We start from the raw sequence: 20273 nt of genomic DNA, 5'->3' as shown, positions 1-20273 counted from the left end.
GTGTATAGATTTCTTATGGCTTAATTCTCCCATTATTTATTTCCCTTTTATGATTCCCCTCTCTGCATGCTGGAATGTGAAGTGTGAGATCAGTGTTCATTGATTACTAGAGACAGTGCCTTCATGTAAAGGAGCTAGAACACTCACTGCTCTTTGCCAGTGGGAGGAGAGGAAAGGGTGCTGCTTCCTCCCAAACTGCTATTGTCATTGGAATAGTGATGGCGGCAGCAGGAGAAAAGAAGGCCATAAATAAATGGCCATTTGTACTTGGCCTTGTAACCGGTGGTGTCGAGAACAGTTTAGATACTTGTATAACCACCCCTTGTTTGTATGCTTTCCTAGTCACTAGTTAAGAATTTTTACACTGAGCTGGTGATTAGGAATTTGGAGTCTGGCTTCTCTGGAGGGGTACCCTGGGATATGCCAAGCCCTCAGGAATGGGTCTTCTCACAGCAGCTGCTGGGCTAGCTCCTGCCGCTGCTTCAAAAGGCCAAGGCACCCACCCTGCTAGAGTTGTTCAGGTCGTTTCCACTAATAAGAAAGCAGTCATAACTGCTACTACTTTGGGGAGTACTTCTAGTGACCCTTGGAAAATCCGTAGAATTGGTAGCCATGGCTACTGAGGTTTTGCCTGGAGCAACAGTTGCTGAAATGTTTCAGGCCCGAGGAGATCTTTCTTCAATTGATAGGAATCCTACACACAGAAAAGGTAAGTAATGGAAGAATTTGGTTCAAAATTTAAACACAATAATCTTAATATCTCATGTTTCTTACAGTTTAAAAAAACCATACTGCACTGGTCCTTCTTGAACCATGAAACAGATATTGTTAGCTATTGAAAAATATCTGGCAAAAAAAATGTTTTTAAAAAAAAACATCTGAGAGAGGTTGAGATAGTGAAAATATATGCATTTGGAAGATCATTGAGCTTCCTTTGTTTTCTAGAAGGCAAGATGAATTCTTTTGAACTCAATATTTTCATCTGTTTCTGTGAAGAATGAATAGTTACTGCTACAGTAAAGTATAGAAATATAGTCTCTTAGACAAATCCTGTTGTATGTAGCATCTCAGACCTCTCTCTTGACACATAATACCTTTTAAATATTTGGAAAGGAATTAACATCTGCAAGAATAGGGATCACTGCACTTTCTTAGTAAGAAATTAGTCAGTCAAATGGTAAGACAGGAGATTAGCAGTAACCTGTGGAAAAGAAAACAGGAAGGTAAGAAAAAGATTTCAGGAACAGTATTCTCAAATTTTCCTTTTTCTTTATTTCTTTTTTTGATATTTAAATGATCAGCTGCTTAGGTTCTTTTTTTTAAAAAGCATTTTCTATAGGCCAAGTATTAGGCAAGTGAGCATTCAGTTACCATGTTAGTTTTCTGCAAGCATAGTGCTTTGCACATAGTAAGTGGCTGATAAGTGTTTTTGTGTCTATCAAGATTTTTCAGTATAATTTAACATCTAACTTATGCTAGATACATAAATATATGAATGAATAGATATATTTCTTAGCTATCCAAGTCCAAGAAGGGAAATCCAAAATTGTGAAATATTGAAAAACTACCTAGGAAAACAGTCGTTGATTCCTTACCCTATGCCTAATGTGATAAAAGTTACATATGTAATTTTTTTAAGTTTTTCTAATTGGTTAATATGTATAGAGGTCATTGCTAACTGAGATTTTCTACCACTTGTTCCCTTTTCAGAGTGGGTCAGGAATGCATGTAGTATGTAAACAGCTGGCTTGATATGACTGATCAAAAGAGAGCCTTCAAGCTTTAAAAAAAGCAACCTAGTTGGCTAAATTCAGTCACATGACTTCCTTGGCAGACATAAGTTTATTTTATAGATAAAGTAATATCAATACTTATGTTTGCCTCATCTCAATTATGTAGTTCTTTTCATGTAAATTAGTATCTAGGCAAGTATGCAGTTATGATTGAAGGCATCTAATTTCATAAATAAAAAACAATATGAAGTAAAGCTTTCTAGGAACCTAAAATAACTAGAAATTTATATATGATCTTTTTTAAAAAATCTTAACTGGAGTAGAATTTGAAAAATATTCTATATTCAGTTCTATGTTTAAGTCACAAGAGTATAAATGCATATTTTCTATCTAGTATGTCTGGAGGAGGGTGTGGTGAAAGTTCTTTCACATTTGTTAAATGCCTCTGGCATGTTTGATGCTTTTAAATATATCAAAATTAGTCCCTCTCCTAGAAAGTAACTTGCATGCTAAGGAAAAACTTTAACTCTAAGGACAAATAGTCATTATTGCTAGGTTGATTTATATATACTTTTTCTTAAATTTTAAGCCACTGACGTAGAAGAGAGTATCAATGAACATGAACTGGAGCCTTCATCACCCATGGGAAAAAAGAAAAGTCGCAAAGGAAGGCCGAGAAAAATGATTTTAAAGGGGCAATCAGAAGATAATAGATCTACATCCTCTCATGGCACAGATGAAATAGAGAGCAGTTCCTATGTAAGTAGAATGGAAGTACATCCTTATTCATTTCATCACTTTTAATATTATGGTTTATTAATTGAAAAGATGTTCTAATATGAAATAATAAAAGCTTGAGTCACTGACATGGATTTTCTAAAAATTGATATTTTCTTTTGGGGTGGGGGTTAACTTTCAGAGAGAGAGGTCCCCACACAGAAGCAGTCCCAGTGATACCAGGCCTAAATGTGGATTTTGTCATGTAGGTGAAGAAGAGAATGAAGCAAGAGGAAAGCTTCATATATTTAATGCCAAAAAGGCAGCTGCACATTATAAGTGCATGGTAAGAATGGTTTCTTATGTGTGGTTTGTAAATATATCCTTGAAATGTTTAATAAATGTATCTTTTGGCTAAGGGAAAATAATTCTTACTGGAATTAGCACTTTCTATCAAATAAATTGAATTAATTGCTATGAAATTTTATGTTCAGGGGATTCTGATAAAATTTGCAAGTAACTTTTTGGTGAGTTGCCAGATGTAGGAATTTTTCCTATTATGCTTTTTTTCTTTTTTAAACCAGCTATTCTGTAGCATGGAGTCTTGCCGAAATAAAATGGTCTCTAAGCTCATGAGTGTATTTCTCTTTATTTTGCTTAGTCAGAATTTACAGTAATCATTCTCTAGCACCTCTCCCAAAAGTTCTACGGCTTAGTGAGTGTTACAGTGACCAAAGATCATGACTTGGCTCATGGTCATAAATCCTACATTTTTCAAGCTACAAGCAGTATTTATGCTGAGAGTTTTATCATTTAGGCAAGCCTTTCAAGTGTGGAGAAAAGATGAAGCAACATGGCTGTTACCCTCAGACCTAAAAATATTTCCAAATCAAAATATTCCTTATTGCCAAAATGAGCCTTAGTGTTTATGTTCTTGATCTTCCTTTTGGCAGGCCTGCCTGTGAGAATACTGAAATGCTTGTATTTTATACCTCTTCCTTACCCTTCATCAAAAAGAGATTCTGGATCTTAATGTCCTTGGATTTCTCTTTCCCTAGTTGTTCTCTTCTGGCACAGTTCAACTCACAACAACATCAAGAGCAGAATTTGGTGATTTTGATATTAAAACTGTCCTTCAAGAGATTAAGCGTGGAAAAAGAATGGTATGTTCTTTTCTATCCCTCTTTAGATACCAGGAGTGTATTGCTGTTTATCTTTCTGCTGTATATTTAGAACATATTTCAGATTCATCCAGGCATTGAAAAACCTAAAGATGAAGCTGCTGTACTATCATGACAAAGTACATTTTTGTAGATAGACGATATTGACCTGTTTGGAGAATTGATAAGTGGATGGTGTTGACCACTTCTTTTCACCATAAATCCTATACTAAACAGTGTCATTAAAAGAACTGTGACTGATTGATTGCTGGTTATTTTGTGAGCAACAGACATGAACTAACACATTGAGTGATGCAATATCAAGTGTTTCTAACTGTTATTTAAGCAGAAAGGGTTGTTTTTCAGATAGGTAAAACAAGCTTAGTGACCCCTAGTGAGGCATCCTTTGTAAGTACACATATATAGCCTAATTTCTCATATATCCATCTTTACCTTGTCATTATGTTTGGGAAATATGCCTTCACATGTTTTAAAAAATATAATGAATTCCTAATATGCTGGATGTGTTTACTTGCTTACTCTTATCTGTAACTTCTGTATATTTATGAATTACTAGCTCCACTGGTGCTTATACGTACTCTGAATTATAGAAGATACACAAACTTTTTTTCAGACTAATACTTGTCTTTAAAAATGTTGTGGTATTGATGGTTTAGATCAGGGGTTCTTAACCAGGGATCCTTTAACTCTTTTTAAAAATTTTTTGTTTCCTTTGTAATCCTGTGTATTTTATTTTATGCATTTAAAAACATGATTCTGAGAAGGGGGCCATCAGCTTCACCAGGTTGTCTGCCAGGGGGCAGACAACACAAACAAAGTTAAAAACTCCTGCTGTAGATGCTATTTTGAACATGTAGAAAAAGAGAAACTGAAAGACATTAAATGGCCCAGTTGATTTGGGAAGTGGGAGGGGAGGTGGTTTGGATTGGCAATTTCATTGGTGTAGAAAAGTCACTCTACAGATGCTGATTGGTAACATATCTGTAACTTAAAGAATTCTTTGGGACCCTGAGAGCTTGTGCCTTTCCTGTGATGGCACTGCCAGTATCTGTCATTGGCAGGACTTAAACCCAGGTTTCGTTTGACTCCAAGGCTGACTGACCTATCACTTATACCAGGCTGCCCCTGACCAAATAGTAACCTTCCATAAATAAAAGTAGACTTTCTGTGAGAATTATTGACTTATCAACTGATCTTCTGGATTTGAACCTCCTTTATGATGAAGTAGTCTCTTTCTCTATATGATATAGATTAGTATTCTTTTGGACATATAGCATGATACCTTATATTATTTATTTTTCCTGTGTGCCATTGAGTGACATATGTTAAGGGGACGGATCTTCAGAATAACAGTATTCCTAGAAGAAATTAATGCAAACTGGCTTTTTGGTAAATGTTTCATTATCAGAACTGTCAGTGGAGAATTTAAAGTGTTGGTGACATTTATCAAAATGAAATATGGCTTAAAATTGTAGTAATAATAGTAGGGAGAACTGCTCCTAGAATTTTTATTGGTGTAAGAAATTCTCCGGTAAGGACACTCTTCTCTGCCAATGAAGGTCAACACCTTCTCTGCAACTTCCTAGTCAAGTTACCTAGAGCACAGAGCTGCGAAGGGACTTGCCCACAGACAGTGCATATTAGGGACAGGGCTGAAGGGCACAAGGAGGAAGTTGACCTATCCATGGTCAGATCTTTCCACTACGCCACACTGCCTCAACTTCTATTTCTGTTTCATGTCACAGCTAATGGAAATGCATTTGTGCAGCACATGGTTTAAAATGTGCTCCATACTCATTTGTACAAAAAGTGAGATGCCAGCTGTATATTAAAATTACATGTTTGAGTCTGAAAACCATGGCATACTCTTTCTAAAAAGAGCATATGAACCTTTAAATTTTGCCTTTAGCTTGTAGTTTTATTTATTACAAAGTTAGTTTTAATGAACATTAAACTACTGACATCACTCCCAGTTCTCCCACTCTCTTTACAGTTATGTAAGAAAGGATGTTTATTGAATAAGTGTATGTGCTGCTTTTGTGTTCCACATTGACATAGTTTGCCTGTCAGGTAGGGGACCACCCCTAAAGTGATACCTTTGAAAGGAAAAAGGCATATAGATATACATCAGAAAATGACAGTGAATAGAAATAAGACCATACTCTTTTGTTTTATAGAAGCCAATTTTCCAAAAGTATCTAATGACATCTTAAAGTTGAGTAAGTCTGGATTCCTTTAGTTGCGAGTGAGTTCTCCTTTTTTTCCCACATGGTAATTTATTATCTGTATTTGTTTTATGTGTAAACTGTGGAGTGAACTGTCAAGCCTACTCATGGGTACTCCTCTCTGTCCCTGGTAACAGAAGTGTACGCTTTGTAGCCAGCCTGGTGCTACTATCGGATGTGAAATAAAAGCTTGTGTCAAGACTTACCATTACCACTGTGGCGTGCAAGACAAAGCTAAATATATTGAAAATATGTCACGAGGGATTTACAAGTAAGAAACTACAGTTCTTGATTTTTCTTTTAGACATAAACAGTTAATTGTTTCAAAAGAGCACCTCACCTTATGCTACTAGCAGTGTTCCCCATAACTTTACTAGCACAAGTCAGAGGTGGCTGCACAGGCCATTTCTACTCTGGCTCTATATGCCTGGGGAGAGAGTTCCATCTGGGCACAATATTAGCTTGTTTTCTCTGGGTCTACTGACATTGCTGGACCTATGCACTGGTGGTGGGTTTCCATGTTGGAGCAGCATTGCCACCTACCTGTTCCATCAGATTTGTGTGCAACTGCTTTGCCCACAGAGAGAGAAAAGTGGGCATTCATTCATTGCCCTGACTTCTCCCCTGCCCTATCCAAGGTAGAGTTAGCTGTCATCTTTTCATTGACCAAACTGGTTGATGGTTTGCTTCTGAAAAACACTAAGTATGTTCTTACTTGCAAAGGCTTGGCTTATAACTATCCTGTTTATTCAGTAATGACAGCCTAGGTAACAAGATATTCAGATAAGCAGGTTGTTAGGGGTCACCATGCAGGGTCTAATTCTTGCTCACAAAATTGATCTGTTTACATAATGTTAGATGCTAACATGGAAACTTAGAATATACTGGGTATTTTTATTCCTTAGAAGAAGATAATCTCTGTTTATGTAATCTACTAGAATTACTGATGAAAATAAGTGTCCCACCTACATCGGTTCCTCTGGATTGATTGGCCAAACTTATTTCAGTTTGACTTCTAAACTGGGCACTAGGAATTGCGATTTGCCTGTCCCCTCTTTGGTCCTCCATTCAGACTGGGTTTACTTCAGATGCACTCTGAATTCTGTTTTTCACAGAAAATACTTAGATCCCAAAAGAGAACCAAGATACAAGAGGAGTTTTGTAGGACAGGATGAAGGGTGGATGTTATCCAGGTTTAAGTAGGGCAGATGACATTAAGTATCTTAAGAATGAAACAGTGTCTTGAGATAGCTCCTAAGGTGAAACTCTTGTCCTTAATCCATTTTAAGATTTGGAGGGTTTTCTCATTCCCAAGGTACAGTGGGCATGGTTTCTTAGTGGCTATTTTCTATACATACGTACACACACACACACACACACACACACACGCATGCATGCTTGCATGCATCTATATACATATACACACCTATATACACATGTGTGTATATGCATATATGTGTGTGCATGTATATGTGTGTGTATATATAAAATGTTATGTGCATATGTATATTTTTAAAGAAAAAAGTGTTGTAATGAGTTGAACTTGTAAAATCAGATCCTCCCTTTATCTCCTTGAATTATGAGGAAATTTGACTTATGTTTGATTTAACATAAGTAACTTCTAAGTTCTACTCCCTGCAGAGCAGTTTGGTTTGTGGAATCTTTTTTTCCATTTTCCTTCTCTTCTGTCTCCCTACTAAGACTTTATGTTTATGAGCTTATCATATTTGATCATCCCTTATCTTGGGTCATAACCGCAAGAGGGCATTCTGTGAACTGTGTAATAGCACCACCTTGAAGGATTCATATACCTTTTTATGCTCCTTTGTGCAATTGGCCCTAAAGACTTCACTCAGACCATCCCTATACCTTTTTGGGATGGAAGGATATTAATTGGAATGAGTAATCGTCTCATCAGGGGTACATGAGAGGCAGGCCAGATCACCTTAGCAATTATTTTCAATAAGATAATTATTCAAATTAGCTTCAGAACTAATTGCCATACTGATATCTGAAGAATGAAATTAAGTTCTGTCAAATGGTAAACTGCTGAGTATAATGGAAATAGCTCATTTATTACTATCTAAAAGGCATATAAGCACCCCTGGAATTGATGCATCCCATTTATAAGTATACCTACCCTCAACAGTGTAAAAGAGCAGGCCAGTTTCACCCACTTAATACTAACATATCATGGGTTCTCAACAGTAGATTTCACATGTCATCTACCATTTCATCTAACTTTTGTTTCCTGATGAATTTCCCCTTGTTGCTTTCTTTGCTCTAGACTATACTGTAAAAACCATAGTGGAAATGATGAGCGAGATGAAGAAGATGAAGAACGAGAAAGCAAAAGCCGGGGAAAAATAGGAAGTGATCCTAGTGGCTTCCCTCAGCAGCAACTCAATGGAAACTAGGTATGGAAGTTATTCCTGATACAGAGATGCCCGTCATTCAGTGTGTTACTGACATGACTAAATGCAGGTAGATTCAAAAATACTAATGTGTTTAGTTGACAGCATGTTGTTAGAGAACCCCGTAGACCCAAGGAAGTTTCTGTAACCTTAGCTGATTTTGTAACAATTTTAAAAGAGAGCAAGTGAGCCATTTTATCAATAAATGTAGCTGTAATGTCAAATTTGTAAGATACTCTTTTATTTTTCCTGTTTTCTCTATTTTAAATTTACAATTGTTTTCATCATCTTTTGAACAGGTTCAAGGGACAGAGAGTTAGAAAACTGGGAATGAATAAGACATCCATAACTACTATTCTTTTTCACTGTTTTCTAAAATCAGAAAGGGTTAGGAACTTTCTACTGCCTGACGCTATTAGATCCTTCATTGAGCTGCCTGAGATGTTCATGTGTGTGAGCCTTCAATAAGTGGCAGAGTTTTACTTGTTGATATTATGTAGTTTGTAGTCTGCAGTGTCTGGAAAAAAATAGAAACACTCAATGATATGTACAGTGTCAAAAGTTAAGGCAGACATCGAAATGAACTAAGCTCTATTTCTGGACTGAATAAAATTCTAAGATCTGGAATGTGTAAAATGTTTAGTGGATTCAGTATCAAGGAAAAGTTGAAGCCAGTTGTACTTCACATTGCAGACGTGGCCAGGGTGACAGCACAGTTAATTATAAGTTTTGTGATTTCTCTACACGCAAACAATCGAGGCTACAAAGGAAGATGGCCTCTTGTTCTTCCTCTCTTTGCTTGGAAAGCACATGCATAAAAGAATTTTTCTTTACCACAAAGTGTGCTAAATAAAGATTTTTCAGTTTGTTCCAGTTGAAGTTGTTCCCACTTACCAGCATGGACTCCAAGCAACTGGTGAGCTCCAGTGCTTACGCCAAAGGGCTGTGTGTATTTTCTTTTTCTAACTCCCCTTGCCTCCCTGCCTTGCCCATATACCTTTCCTCTTTCCAAAATATACTAAGAGCTTTGGGCAAAAATGGTTGAAGTCTTTATACTAACATATGGAAGCAGCAAATTAAACCTCCTTGAAATTTAGAGGGTCATTATTCACTGAGGAATTTAGCCACCGTGTCTGAAACCCACACCTCTCAAGTGCCCTGTTGTATGGAACACTTCGCATATTGGTCCCAAGTATGAAAGTAGGTCTTGTGTGCTATAGGAATAAAAAAGACTCTTTTCATAAAGCAGCAGTATTTCTTTTGAGTATGTGACCACTATTTTAGAAACCGTATTTAACATTTTTGACTTTTTTGAGTCATTGCTTTGATTTTTTGCCCTACTGTTATCTTGTGTGTGTAGGGCTGGCTCCATGTGCTTCTGATTGGTGGTTCCTTAGATTGGGGTTATTCAGTGGCTAACTGCTCAGTTCTCTTAAAAGAGTATTTTTCCACTGGCCTTTCTAGTGAGTGATAAGGATAGTTTCTTGGATTTACTTATTGAAGCACATGAGTACATTTCTTTCTAATAAAACCAAAAAACCTTTGTGGTCTGCCTGATACTACCATAGCACCTCAGTAGCAAGGTAGGAATTCTGATTTTCTACATTTGAAGCAAATCGACAAGCAAGACACATTGACAACCTGACTGTACATTGAGAAGATTATTCTGCAGCTGATATAAACAGTTCTTTTTTTATGTAACAGGTGAAAACTTACACTGTGCTTAAGATTTTGTTGCTTTTTTACTGTTAGTATTTTAAAGCCACGTTTGTCAAATATATTTTCACGCATATACTTAAAACAAGGGACCCAATTATAGCTATAGTCAAACTTTTTCTTTTTTTCTTTTTTCTTTTTTTTGTTCTAGAAGGATAATGTAGTTTTAGTAGGAGCTTGTCCTGTAGGTTATAAATGTTTCCTTTTTGTTCTAAATATGCCATTGATTTTTTTTGTAAATATGATTTTCAAAATTAAACATGACTTGAATTGCAATGACAGATCTCTAGATAATTGTTTACCAAGGTATGTGACTTTTCCCCTAAAAGATCTGTACTTCAGTTTCTTACAACAGCTTGAAAATGGATTAGTCTAAATCTTGAAATCACTGTGTCTAGATCACTTTTTTATATTGTGTGCCACAGGCATGGCTTACCCATGGAACAGAACACCTTCATTTCTGGACAACTACTGTATTGCTTTGAATTAAGGAAAATGCAAGGTGTTTTGGGTATTATGGCCAGTCTAATATAATTATTGTATAAACAAGGACTTTCAATGCTCTAGGTGTCAATTGCTGGATTTGGTCTTTAGTAAAATTTAAGTGTGTCTGGGTTTCTTCAATCCATTCTGTGCCACTAGCAACCAGAATAGCACTTTACCTTTGGTTGACAGAACAAGTGGCTGGCTACCTATTCTTTCACTGTGGTGTGATGATTTGGCTAAATGATTTTTCACTCGTAATAAGATGTAAACTAAAGTCACATGAAAAATCACTTTGGGTCATAAACCTACAATATTCTGATTCTCTTCATATTTTTGTCATATGCTGAGTCAAAGTGCCTTACAATGTAAAAATTGTACAGTACTTATGTTCCCAATATCATCTTCTGGGTAGTAATTACATTGTGGTGTCAATATTTAGAAAAATGTACCTCAGCAGTGTATTTACTATACATCTCCTATGTCCTTAACTGTACTTTTATTAAGCATGAAAATTATTTGATCAGTATACAGCATCAACATAATTTTAAAAGCAAACGATACTGCCATTACTGTCTTTTATGCGTATTTTAGCTTGGAATTTTAAAGAGTGTCTTTTTTTTTCCTTTTTTTTTTTTTTTTTTTTAAAAACAGTGTAATCTTTGCAAGCATATATTGAAGATTATTCTGGAGCATTTACTGCCTTACCAGAAATGTTAGTAAAGAAAGTTCTTTATAGTAGAAAGATAGACTTGAATTTCTGTACTTTTAATAAGATCTATTTGTTCCTGGAAAAGAAAACAATTTAATGGGTGTGTTTTACTTTCATTTCACAATTTTAAAGACTACAACTGAAAATAATTTATTTCCAAGATCTCTAATAATTTTAAGATTTCAGTCATTTCTTGCTCAGGAGTGCATCCTATTACTAGGCAAGTAATAATATAGATCTTCCATTGAGTCAAACCTTTGTATACATAAATAGATGCACATGAAATAATCATCAGCGAAATATCAATTTTATCTCAAAACAAACTAGAGAGGATCCTGGCGTGGTGCTTTTTGAAAAGCACTGAAGTTTGTTTAGACCACAGCCTGTAGCTTTTGCTCTCACGTACATCTACACTAAATACTAAGACAAGGAATGTGTTATGGGGTTTCAAACAAACAAACAAAAACATTCCTCTCAACTATGTTATGTATATTTTGTTCTTGTTCTGTTGGCTTTTATTTCCAAAATTGTAGTTTGCAGTATTAGTTTCTTTTTATTGGTATTCTTGCATATATTCAATAAATGAGTTAAAACTTTCTTATTGGCATGTGTCTTTTTTATGAGAGCATATGATAAGCTTATGGTTTAGCTCTATGAGCCATTATGTGTTGAATTCCTCTTAGGCTTGCATTATTTTGTGGTGAGATAACCACAGTTTAATAACTGGTTTCTAACCATTTGTGGGAGAGAGGAAAATGCAAAGGTTAAGAATGTAAAGCATCATTGAAAGATTGACTGCTTTTTCTCTATCCTTCAGTATTAGAATCATGTCATTTTGGACCAAATAAAATATTTTTTATTTCTTTCAAAAATTCTGTAAAAGTCCCCCTCCTTCATCTCTCCCCTGCCCCAACCTCCATTATGTCTTGGTCTATTAGTACATGAATTTAGATATACCTGAGTGTGAGTTCATGGGGACATTGCTCTTATAATTTTTATAATGCAGTAAAAATCTGATATTAACCAGGTTCTATGGTGGCTATTAGTCCAATCTTCCCAATGTTAAAAAAGGGGGGGGGGGCTTCACTCTTATCAATTCTAAATTTCCATTGATGCTAGGGCTGGCTTGACACTATGTGTAAAGGTTATGGACAAACAGGTTTTTTTAACCTACGAATGAGCCTACTGTCTAATTACCTGCCTCCTTCAGTGGACTTCTCTCTAGTCACTGATAATGTGCCTGAACTTATTCCTCAATAGTGTATTCTCACCCCATCATGTTTTTCTCATCCCAGTGATCCCAAACCCCACTAGTGGTCATTACATAAGCCCCATATTGTATCACCTACCCACTCCCTTATTCTTATCTCCCTCACTGACCCACTGAATATCTGCCTACCCCCACCACTGAAGCATCTATCTGCTTCATAGTTAGCAAACTTCTTTTCATCTTAAATCTTTTCCTTTCTTACTCCTCTCCTCTTCCAGCACTCAATGAGTTCTCATGCCCTCTTAATGACATAGCATCCCTGGCTATCCTTTCCAGTACCAATTCACTCATACCTATCAACTTACTGGGTTGTTGGTTTTTGTTTTATTTGGGGGTGGGGGTGGGGAGAGGTGTCAGAATACTCCATTGCCACTTTCAGATTCTCCCTCTACCGCCATCACTCAGCAACCTCTCTTCCTTTGAGATTCATTCAATCCATATTTATAACCCAATCAAGTTTCTAGTAGCTGTTACTTACTAAACCCTAGGACACTCTCTTTTCTTCCTCAGTGAGTTCAAGTGCCTTTCCCTCCCCCCAAACTCCTGTCCTCATACTAGGGGACTTCAACATATATAGTGATGCTCTATCAAACATCTTAATTTGCCAGCTATTCAACTTAATCATTTTCCATGACCACTCTTCTGCCTCACCTCAGCTACACACAGAGATGGTCATGCCCTTGATCTTTCCATTGCCCAAAAGTATTTCACTTACATGTTCATGAGCACTGGAATTCCTTTATCTGATCATAATCTGTTATCATTCCATACATATTTCTCTGTATCTTATAGCCCCTATGCTCTTTGTCCTCATCATTACCTCCAGTCCCTGCAACCCTCAATTTTCCCAGGCCATTACCCCTGGCACTGGTTACAATATCATCCCTTTCTTATCAGCCCCTTGGTGACCGTGTTCAACTCTACACTATCCTCTATACTCCCTTGCTCTAAACCTTGACTGATCATGCATTGCTAAGCCTCAGCCTTGGCTTATTCCCTCCAGCTGCCTTTGATTCCATTCCCACACTGCTGAATGGAGATAGAAAAAAATCATGAAACCATGCTGAGTCCACTACAAATTTGCTACATAATCTCAACTGGGACCTCACTGCAGCAAGACAATCCTTCACCTCCCTAGTTCACTATTCTACCCACTACAATGGCTTTACAAGACCTTTTCATCTTTCCTAAAGCCTCCCATGGCACCCCTTCCTTCAGCTAATAACTGATAGTTCATTTTTAAAATCGAGGCTATTCTTTGAGAGCTCCCTCTTCTCCCCTCTTCATCTCACATCACCCAGATGTCTTCTCCCACTCTCCTTCACCTATCTCAAATCTCCTCTGGCCTTTTTCACCTCCCAAACAGATCTACTGTCCTACTCACCACAGTAGCTTTTCCAAACTTTTTCATCCCAAAGAAGCCCCTCTTTATAAACCCTTAACCCAGTTCTATCTCATTTTCCCCAGCAGAGTGCCCCCTCTATCATTCCCACTCATTCATTTTTACTCTCCCTCAGTTACTGGCTGTTTCCCTTCTGACAACAAACATATCCAGTCTCTTTTACCCCTAAAAAAACTATTAATTCAACCATCCCCTCTAGCTTTTGTCCTGTATCTTTCTTCCCTTTCATTGCTAAATTCCTTGAGGAAGCTATCTACAATCAATGCCTCTAATACCTCCTAAACTCTTCAGCCTGACTTCTGAGATCATTTAACTGAAACTGCTTTTTCAAAATTATCATTGATCTGTCATAATTACAAAACAGCCTTTTCTCCCTCTGCATATTTCTTGACTTTTCTACAGCTTTTGGTATTACCACCCTTTTCTCACAGATATCTCTGAGTTTTTGTTAACACTGTATTCTTCTGATTCTCCTCCTGCCTGGCTGATCGCTCGCTCCTCAGTCTCTTACTATTTTGCATATTCATCCAGGTCCTACTCAGTAACCACGGGTGTCCTCTAAGACTCTCATCCTCTTATTCTGAACCCTCTTCTCCCTATATACTACCTTATTTGGTGATCTCATCAGCTCCTTTGGGTTGAATTATTATCCTTATAGATATTATTCCCAGATCTTCACATAAAACCCCATGTCTCTCCTGAGGTATGGTCCTGTATCATCAACTGCCCATTGGACATCACTGGATGTCAACATATACTTCTATCCATGTCCCATGCATGTCCCACAGACATCTTAAACTCAACATGTCCAAAGCTGAATTCATTATCTTTTCCCCACTAAACCCTTCCCTTTCCAAACTTCCCTTTTACTTTCTAGGGTACCACCATCCTCCCAGTCCCCCAGGCTTACAACCTAGGTGTTCTCAATTTCTCTCACTTGTACCCCATATCCAGTCTGTGCCATGCCCTATCAATTCCCCTTTCAAAACATCTCTCAAATATGCCCCACTTCTCTCTTCTGACACTGCTGCCACCATCACCCTGGTGCAGGCCCTCATCACCTTATAGCTAGACCAGGGCTGTCCAACCTTGGGTTATCTTAAGGCCACATTAAAATAAAATAATTATTTGAGGGCCACACCCAGAATAAAAAATACAGTACACTATTAGAAAGTGGGGCAATATGCGTCATCAATACAACAAGTGAAGGCGCGAAGCGCGAAAGCAAACACAAAACATCAAAGTGACAACACAACAGTATAAAGGTTGGTGCATACTGACTAGTCTGCATCGTACAGACAGAATGCATCCCACAGATTGAAAATTCTGTGCGATAATGTTCCGTCTGTAATACTGCTTAAAAACGCCAAAGAAAATTAACATCAATGAAATTATTTATTAATGATAGAATTAAAAAATCTAATACACATTCCATGCAAATTATTTTATTTTTTCACTTGTGAAAATTAAAACCCACAAGTGCATGAAATCGCACTGTGGGCCGCATGTAGCCCGTGGGCTGTATTTTGGACAGCCCTGACCTAGATTATTGTACTTGCCTGCTGGTTGATCTCACTGCCTCAAGTCTGTCTCCTTTAGTCCATCCTCCATTCAGCTGCCAAAGTGATCTTTCTAAAGCACAGGTCTGACCATGTCATTCTCTACCTACTGAATAAATTCCAGTGGTTCCCTATTACCTCCAGGATCATATATAAAATCCTGTTTGGCATTTAAATCTATTCATAACCTGGCTCCTTCCCACCTTTCCAATACTCATATTTTATTTCCTTCTTCCTACTCTGATCCAATGACATTGGCCCCCTTGTACCTTTCCTGACTGCATTTTTTACTGCCTGTCCCCTCCTTACCTTGAACGATGGCCTTCCTCATCTCTGCCTCAGCTTCACTGACTTTCTTCAAAACCTAGCCAAAATCTTACTTTCTGTAAGAGGTCTTTCCACATTTCCTTCAATGCTAATGCCTTTCCTCTATTGATTATCCCAAATTTGCCCTGTCTCTATCATATATACATAGTTATTTATATGTTGTTCCCCAATTATGTGAGCTCCTTGAGAGCAAGGACTTCCCCTCCACTTTTTTTCCTTTATTTTTTCTCTTTATTTTTCAGTTTCAGATTCTCTCCCTCCTCTTCTCTCTCACCCTCCCCTACCTAATGAGAAGGCAAAAAAGATAAAACTTATTGCAAATATGTGTAAACATGCAAAGCTAATTTCCAAATTAACCATGTTCAGAAAGAAAGCCCAAGAAAAAAATATGCCACAGTTTGCATTCTTGAGTCTATCAGTTCTCTGTCTAGAGGTAGATAGCATGCTTCATCATGAGTCCTTTGGAATTATGTTGGTCATTATGTTGATCAGAACTACTGAGTCTTTTAAAGTTGATTATCTTCGCAATATTGTTAATGTGTAGATTGTTCTGGTTCTACTCATTTCATTTTGCATTAGTTCATATGAGTTTTCCCAGGTTTCTCTGAAACCATTCCCTTCATCATTTCTTACAGCACAGTAGTATTTCTTCACATTCATATACCACCACTTGTTCAGCCATTCCCCTAATGATGGACATCTCCTCTTTTGCTACTTCAAATAGAACTGCTATAAATATTTTTGTACATATAGGTCATTTTCCCTTTCTTTGTTATCCTTGGGGTATAACCCAAATAATGGTATTGCTGGGTCAAAGGGATGCACAGTTTAATAACCCTTTCCAAATTTTTTTTTCTGGAATGGTTGGACAAATTCACAGCCCCACCAACAGTGCATTAGTGCGCCTGTTTTTCCATATTCCCTTCAGCATTTGTCATTTTCCATTTTTGTCATCTTAGCCTGATGGGTGTGAGGTGGTACCTCAGAGTTTTAATTTTCATTTCTCAAAATATTAATGATTTAGAGCATTTTTTCATGTGGATATTGCTAGCTTTGATTTCTTCCTCTGAAAACTGCATATTCATATCCTTTGACCATTTATCAATTAGGGAATGGCTCTTATTCTTGTACATTTGACTCAGTTCCCTGTATATTTTAGAAATGAGACCTTCATCAGAGAAGCTGACTACAAAGATTTTTCCCAAAATTTTCTGCTCTTCTTCTAACTTTTAACTTTAACTGCATTGGTTTTGTTAGTAGAAAAATTTTAAAATTTTATATAATCAAAATTATCCGTCTTATTTCCTGTACCCTTATCTTCCTCTTCTGTTATGAACTTTTCCCTAACCATAGAGCTTTCAGATAATTTCTATTGAGCAGGTACTGTTTTACCTTTCTTTTTATCTCTAGCAATTAGAACAGTGTTTGGCACATAGTAGGTACTTAATAAATGCTTGTCAATTTGACCTACCAGAAGCTCTGGTTTTCTTTAAAGTCATCTGTGCCCAATAAGGGGTATCCCAAAGCAAAAGCACAAAGCTAGAAGATACCTTAGAGCTCATCTACCCCTTTTCTCCTATCTTACAATCGATAAAAAGCCTGATGACACTTCCTAGAAAAGTTCTCAAAGTTGGTCCCTCTCTAATTGGGGAACAGCTTTTTCAGCGTGTCCAGTGTGCTGATTTGGCTTACCTTTTAGGTGACCCTATTTCAATGCCTCATCCTTGGGTTCTTTAAGTGTATGCCTGTGGAACACAAGCTCTAGTGAGTCCTACCAAACTGGACTGGATGAGCCCAGCCACAGGTAACATCTGTTGGTACAAAGACCCAGCCTAAGTAAATTCATCCCAGAGGTACAGTGGATAGAGCACTGGACCTGGAGTCAGGAAGACCTAAGTTCAAACAAATCTGGCCTCAGACATTTACTAGCTGTGTGACCCTGGGTAAGTCATTTCATCTTTGCTTCAGTTTTCTCATCTGTAAAGTGGGGATAATAACAATAGCACCTACCTTCCAGGGTTTTTGTGAAGATCAAATAAGATAATCATTAAAAGCACTTAGCACAGTGCCTGGCATATAGTAAACTCTATATAAATATTATTGTTATTACTATAACTATTATTTGAGAGGCTTGTCACCAGGTTGGCTACAAAGGGATGAATTTTTCAGCCATAGCATCTCTAAAGACCATACATTACATTTTTTGAGTTACCATCTACAAAGGTAGAGATTCCATCCATACTAATGAAATTCCAAAGCCTTTGGAAACATTGCCTACAATGGCCATGTGTACAACATGTAGCCTTTAGAGCTCTGCTTCAGAAGTTAGCAGCTTAATTCTGCTACTTATCTGTTATTACAACCCTGCCTACCATGCACTATAACAAAGGGAAATCACCTTCACTACTAAGGTATATAGGGGATTTTCTCTTTTTTCATTTAACCAAATACTGAAAAGAATAAACCCCATTTTTTCATAGTACTTAATTTTAAAAAAAACTTCAGTTCCAATAATGTGATCAGTACCCTGTAAATAGTTAGACTAGGGCAGGAGTTCTAGGTTCCAGGGGTCCACAGATAAATTTTAGGGGGTGCATGAACCTGGAAGTGGCAAAACTTAGATCTTTCTTTTCATTAACCTTTAACTGAAATTTAGCATCTCCTTTAATTATTGAAAAACATTATTCTGAGAAGTTCATAGGCTTCACCAGACTATCCCCAAAGAGGTGCAGGACACAAAAAAGGTTAAAATTCCCTGAAGTAGATGTTTTCTTTTGGGCCAAGCACATTAGGCTGCCTATAAAGTTTTTTAATGGTGACTGTGTTAGAGAAACAGTACCATAGAAGAGAGTCAGAATACTTGACTTCAAGGCCCAACTTGGCCATTTAACTACCTCTCCAAACCTCCTAAAATGAGGGGGAGAGGGTCATTAAATATGGACCACTTCCTCCCTCCTGCGATTGTGAGACAAGTGCCCTAGATATGCGAATAGCTATTTCAGAAAATCATTAAGAAACGGCAAAATATCACCAGATCTTGTGTCCTTTCCACTGGCATTGGCAAAATGGCGTTGCAAGGGGCTACTGTCTTGTAAAAAGCACTACAGCAAACTGATGGCATCCTAGATGCTCAATCTAAATTCTTTTAAGCTAAGTTTACTTAGCATGCATCTCAGAGTTGAATAGGCCTGTGCCCCTTTCTAGCTGTGTAACCTTGGGCATATCTGCTCTGGAAGTAGTGAACACAGTAGATGACATTTAGGATTCACAAAGAGCATTTGGCCAAACTCAATGAGATGAAGTTGCTTCCCTACTCTGATCCTCATTTTCCTCCTCTTTAAACAGGATTATAATGCTTGTATCCCCCACTTCAGGAATGAAAAAAAAAGGCTTCAAACCAGTCAGTGCTGTAGGAACTAGAGGACATTTTAAACTCTTGAAGCCCTAGTTTCTATCTATGAAAGAGTTAAGGTTAAAAGGTTTTCCCTCTTATTTATTATTAACGGTAATATTTTAAGGTTTGGCAGCAGGGAGCTACTGGAGCATTTCCCTTCCCCCTCACTTCTGAAGTGGAACAAATTGCCCAACAGCTGTTCCTTGAGCCCATATAGACTCTTTGCTCCATACGTGCGAAATTAAATGTGGTAGACTGTTCAGTACATTTGAAGTGTTATGTACTGTTCTAGTGGAAGGATCAAATGACCCTCCTCTGCAGGGTGATGTTCCTTATTCCTAAGGTTACAATTAGGTCTAACAACTGTTCAGTTTAAAAAATAATATGATTTTTAAAAAAAAATAGGTGGTTGATTAAATTTTTCACTTTTTAGCTGAAGATTTTTAGCAGAGACTTAACACAGAAAAAAAATGGATTTCCTATAAGTAGCATTTTCATTGATTTTCCTTTTTAAAAAAATTTCCTTTATTCATTTAGTTAGTTTTAGCTATATACTTAGAAAATAAGCAAATGATAATGCTACCTTCAATCAACAAGCATTTATTAAGCACTTACTATATTGCAGGCACTAGAAATACTAGTATATAGAATGAAATAATCCCTACTGGCAAGAGGCCTGCATTGTCAAGGAAGAGACAGCAAGTACATAGATAGAGTTAATAAATACACATCTATACAAACACAAAGTAGTTAGATACAAGGTAGTTTGGGAGGGGGCACTAGCAATTTGGGGGAATCAGGAAAGGCGTAATGCAAAAGGTGGTATCTGAGATGTGTCTTAAAGAAAAAAAGGGACTCTGAGTGCAGGTGATCCAGAACTGCATTCCAGGCATAAGGGATAGCCAGAGCAAATGCAGAGAGATGGGAGATGGAGTGTCATGCGTGAGGACTACAGAGGAGACCAGTTTGGCTGGAACATAGAGTGTGGGAGGGGGCATAATGCCCATTAAGGCTGGAAAGGCTTTAAAAGCTAAAGAGAGGCATTTATATTTATCCTAGAGGAAGAGTGGAGGAACCACATAGTTAAATCTGAGCTTAAGGAAAATACTTTGACAGCAATGTGTAGGATGTGATTGCAGT

The 20273-nt window shown here is 37.3% G+C and overlaps 1 protein-coding gene across 1 annotated transcript in view; it reads left to right on the top strand.

The window, feature by feature from the left end:
• The window catches only part of PHF6 (PHD finger protein 6), a 33634-nt gene extending 21856 nt beyond the window's left edge, over positions 1 to 11778 (top strand). The window contains exons 6-11 of the mRNA XM_036740040.1: positions 2323 to 2492; positions 2653 to 2796; positions 3509 to 3613; positions 5994 to 6127; positions 8144 to 8273; positions 8570 to 11778. Of these exons, the coding sequence (XP_036595935.1) occupies positions 2323 to 2492; positions 2653 to 2796; positions 3509 to 3613; positions 5994 to 6127; positions 8144 to 8273 (683 nt within the window). The 3' untranslated portion in view covers positions 8570 to 11778. The remainder of the gene's footprint in view (positions 1 to 2322; positions 2493 to 2652; positions 2797 to 3508; positions 3614 to 5993; positions 6128 to 8143; positions 8274 to 8569) is intronic.
• Positions 11779 to 20273: the final 8495 nt, after the last annotated feature.

This window comes from Trichosurus vulpecula, chromosome X (genome assembly GCF_011100635.1).
Source record: "Trichosurus vulpecula isolate mTriVul1 chromosome X, mTriVul1.pri, whole genome shotgun sequence".
Lineage (NCBI taxonomy): Eukaryota > Metazoa > Chordata > Mammalia > Diprotodontia > Phalangeridae > Trichosurus > Trichosurus vulpecula.
The sequence above is the reverse complement of the archived record's forward strand: the minus strand, read 5'-3'. Positions and strand labels throughout refer to the sequence as shown.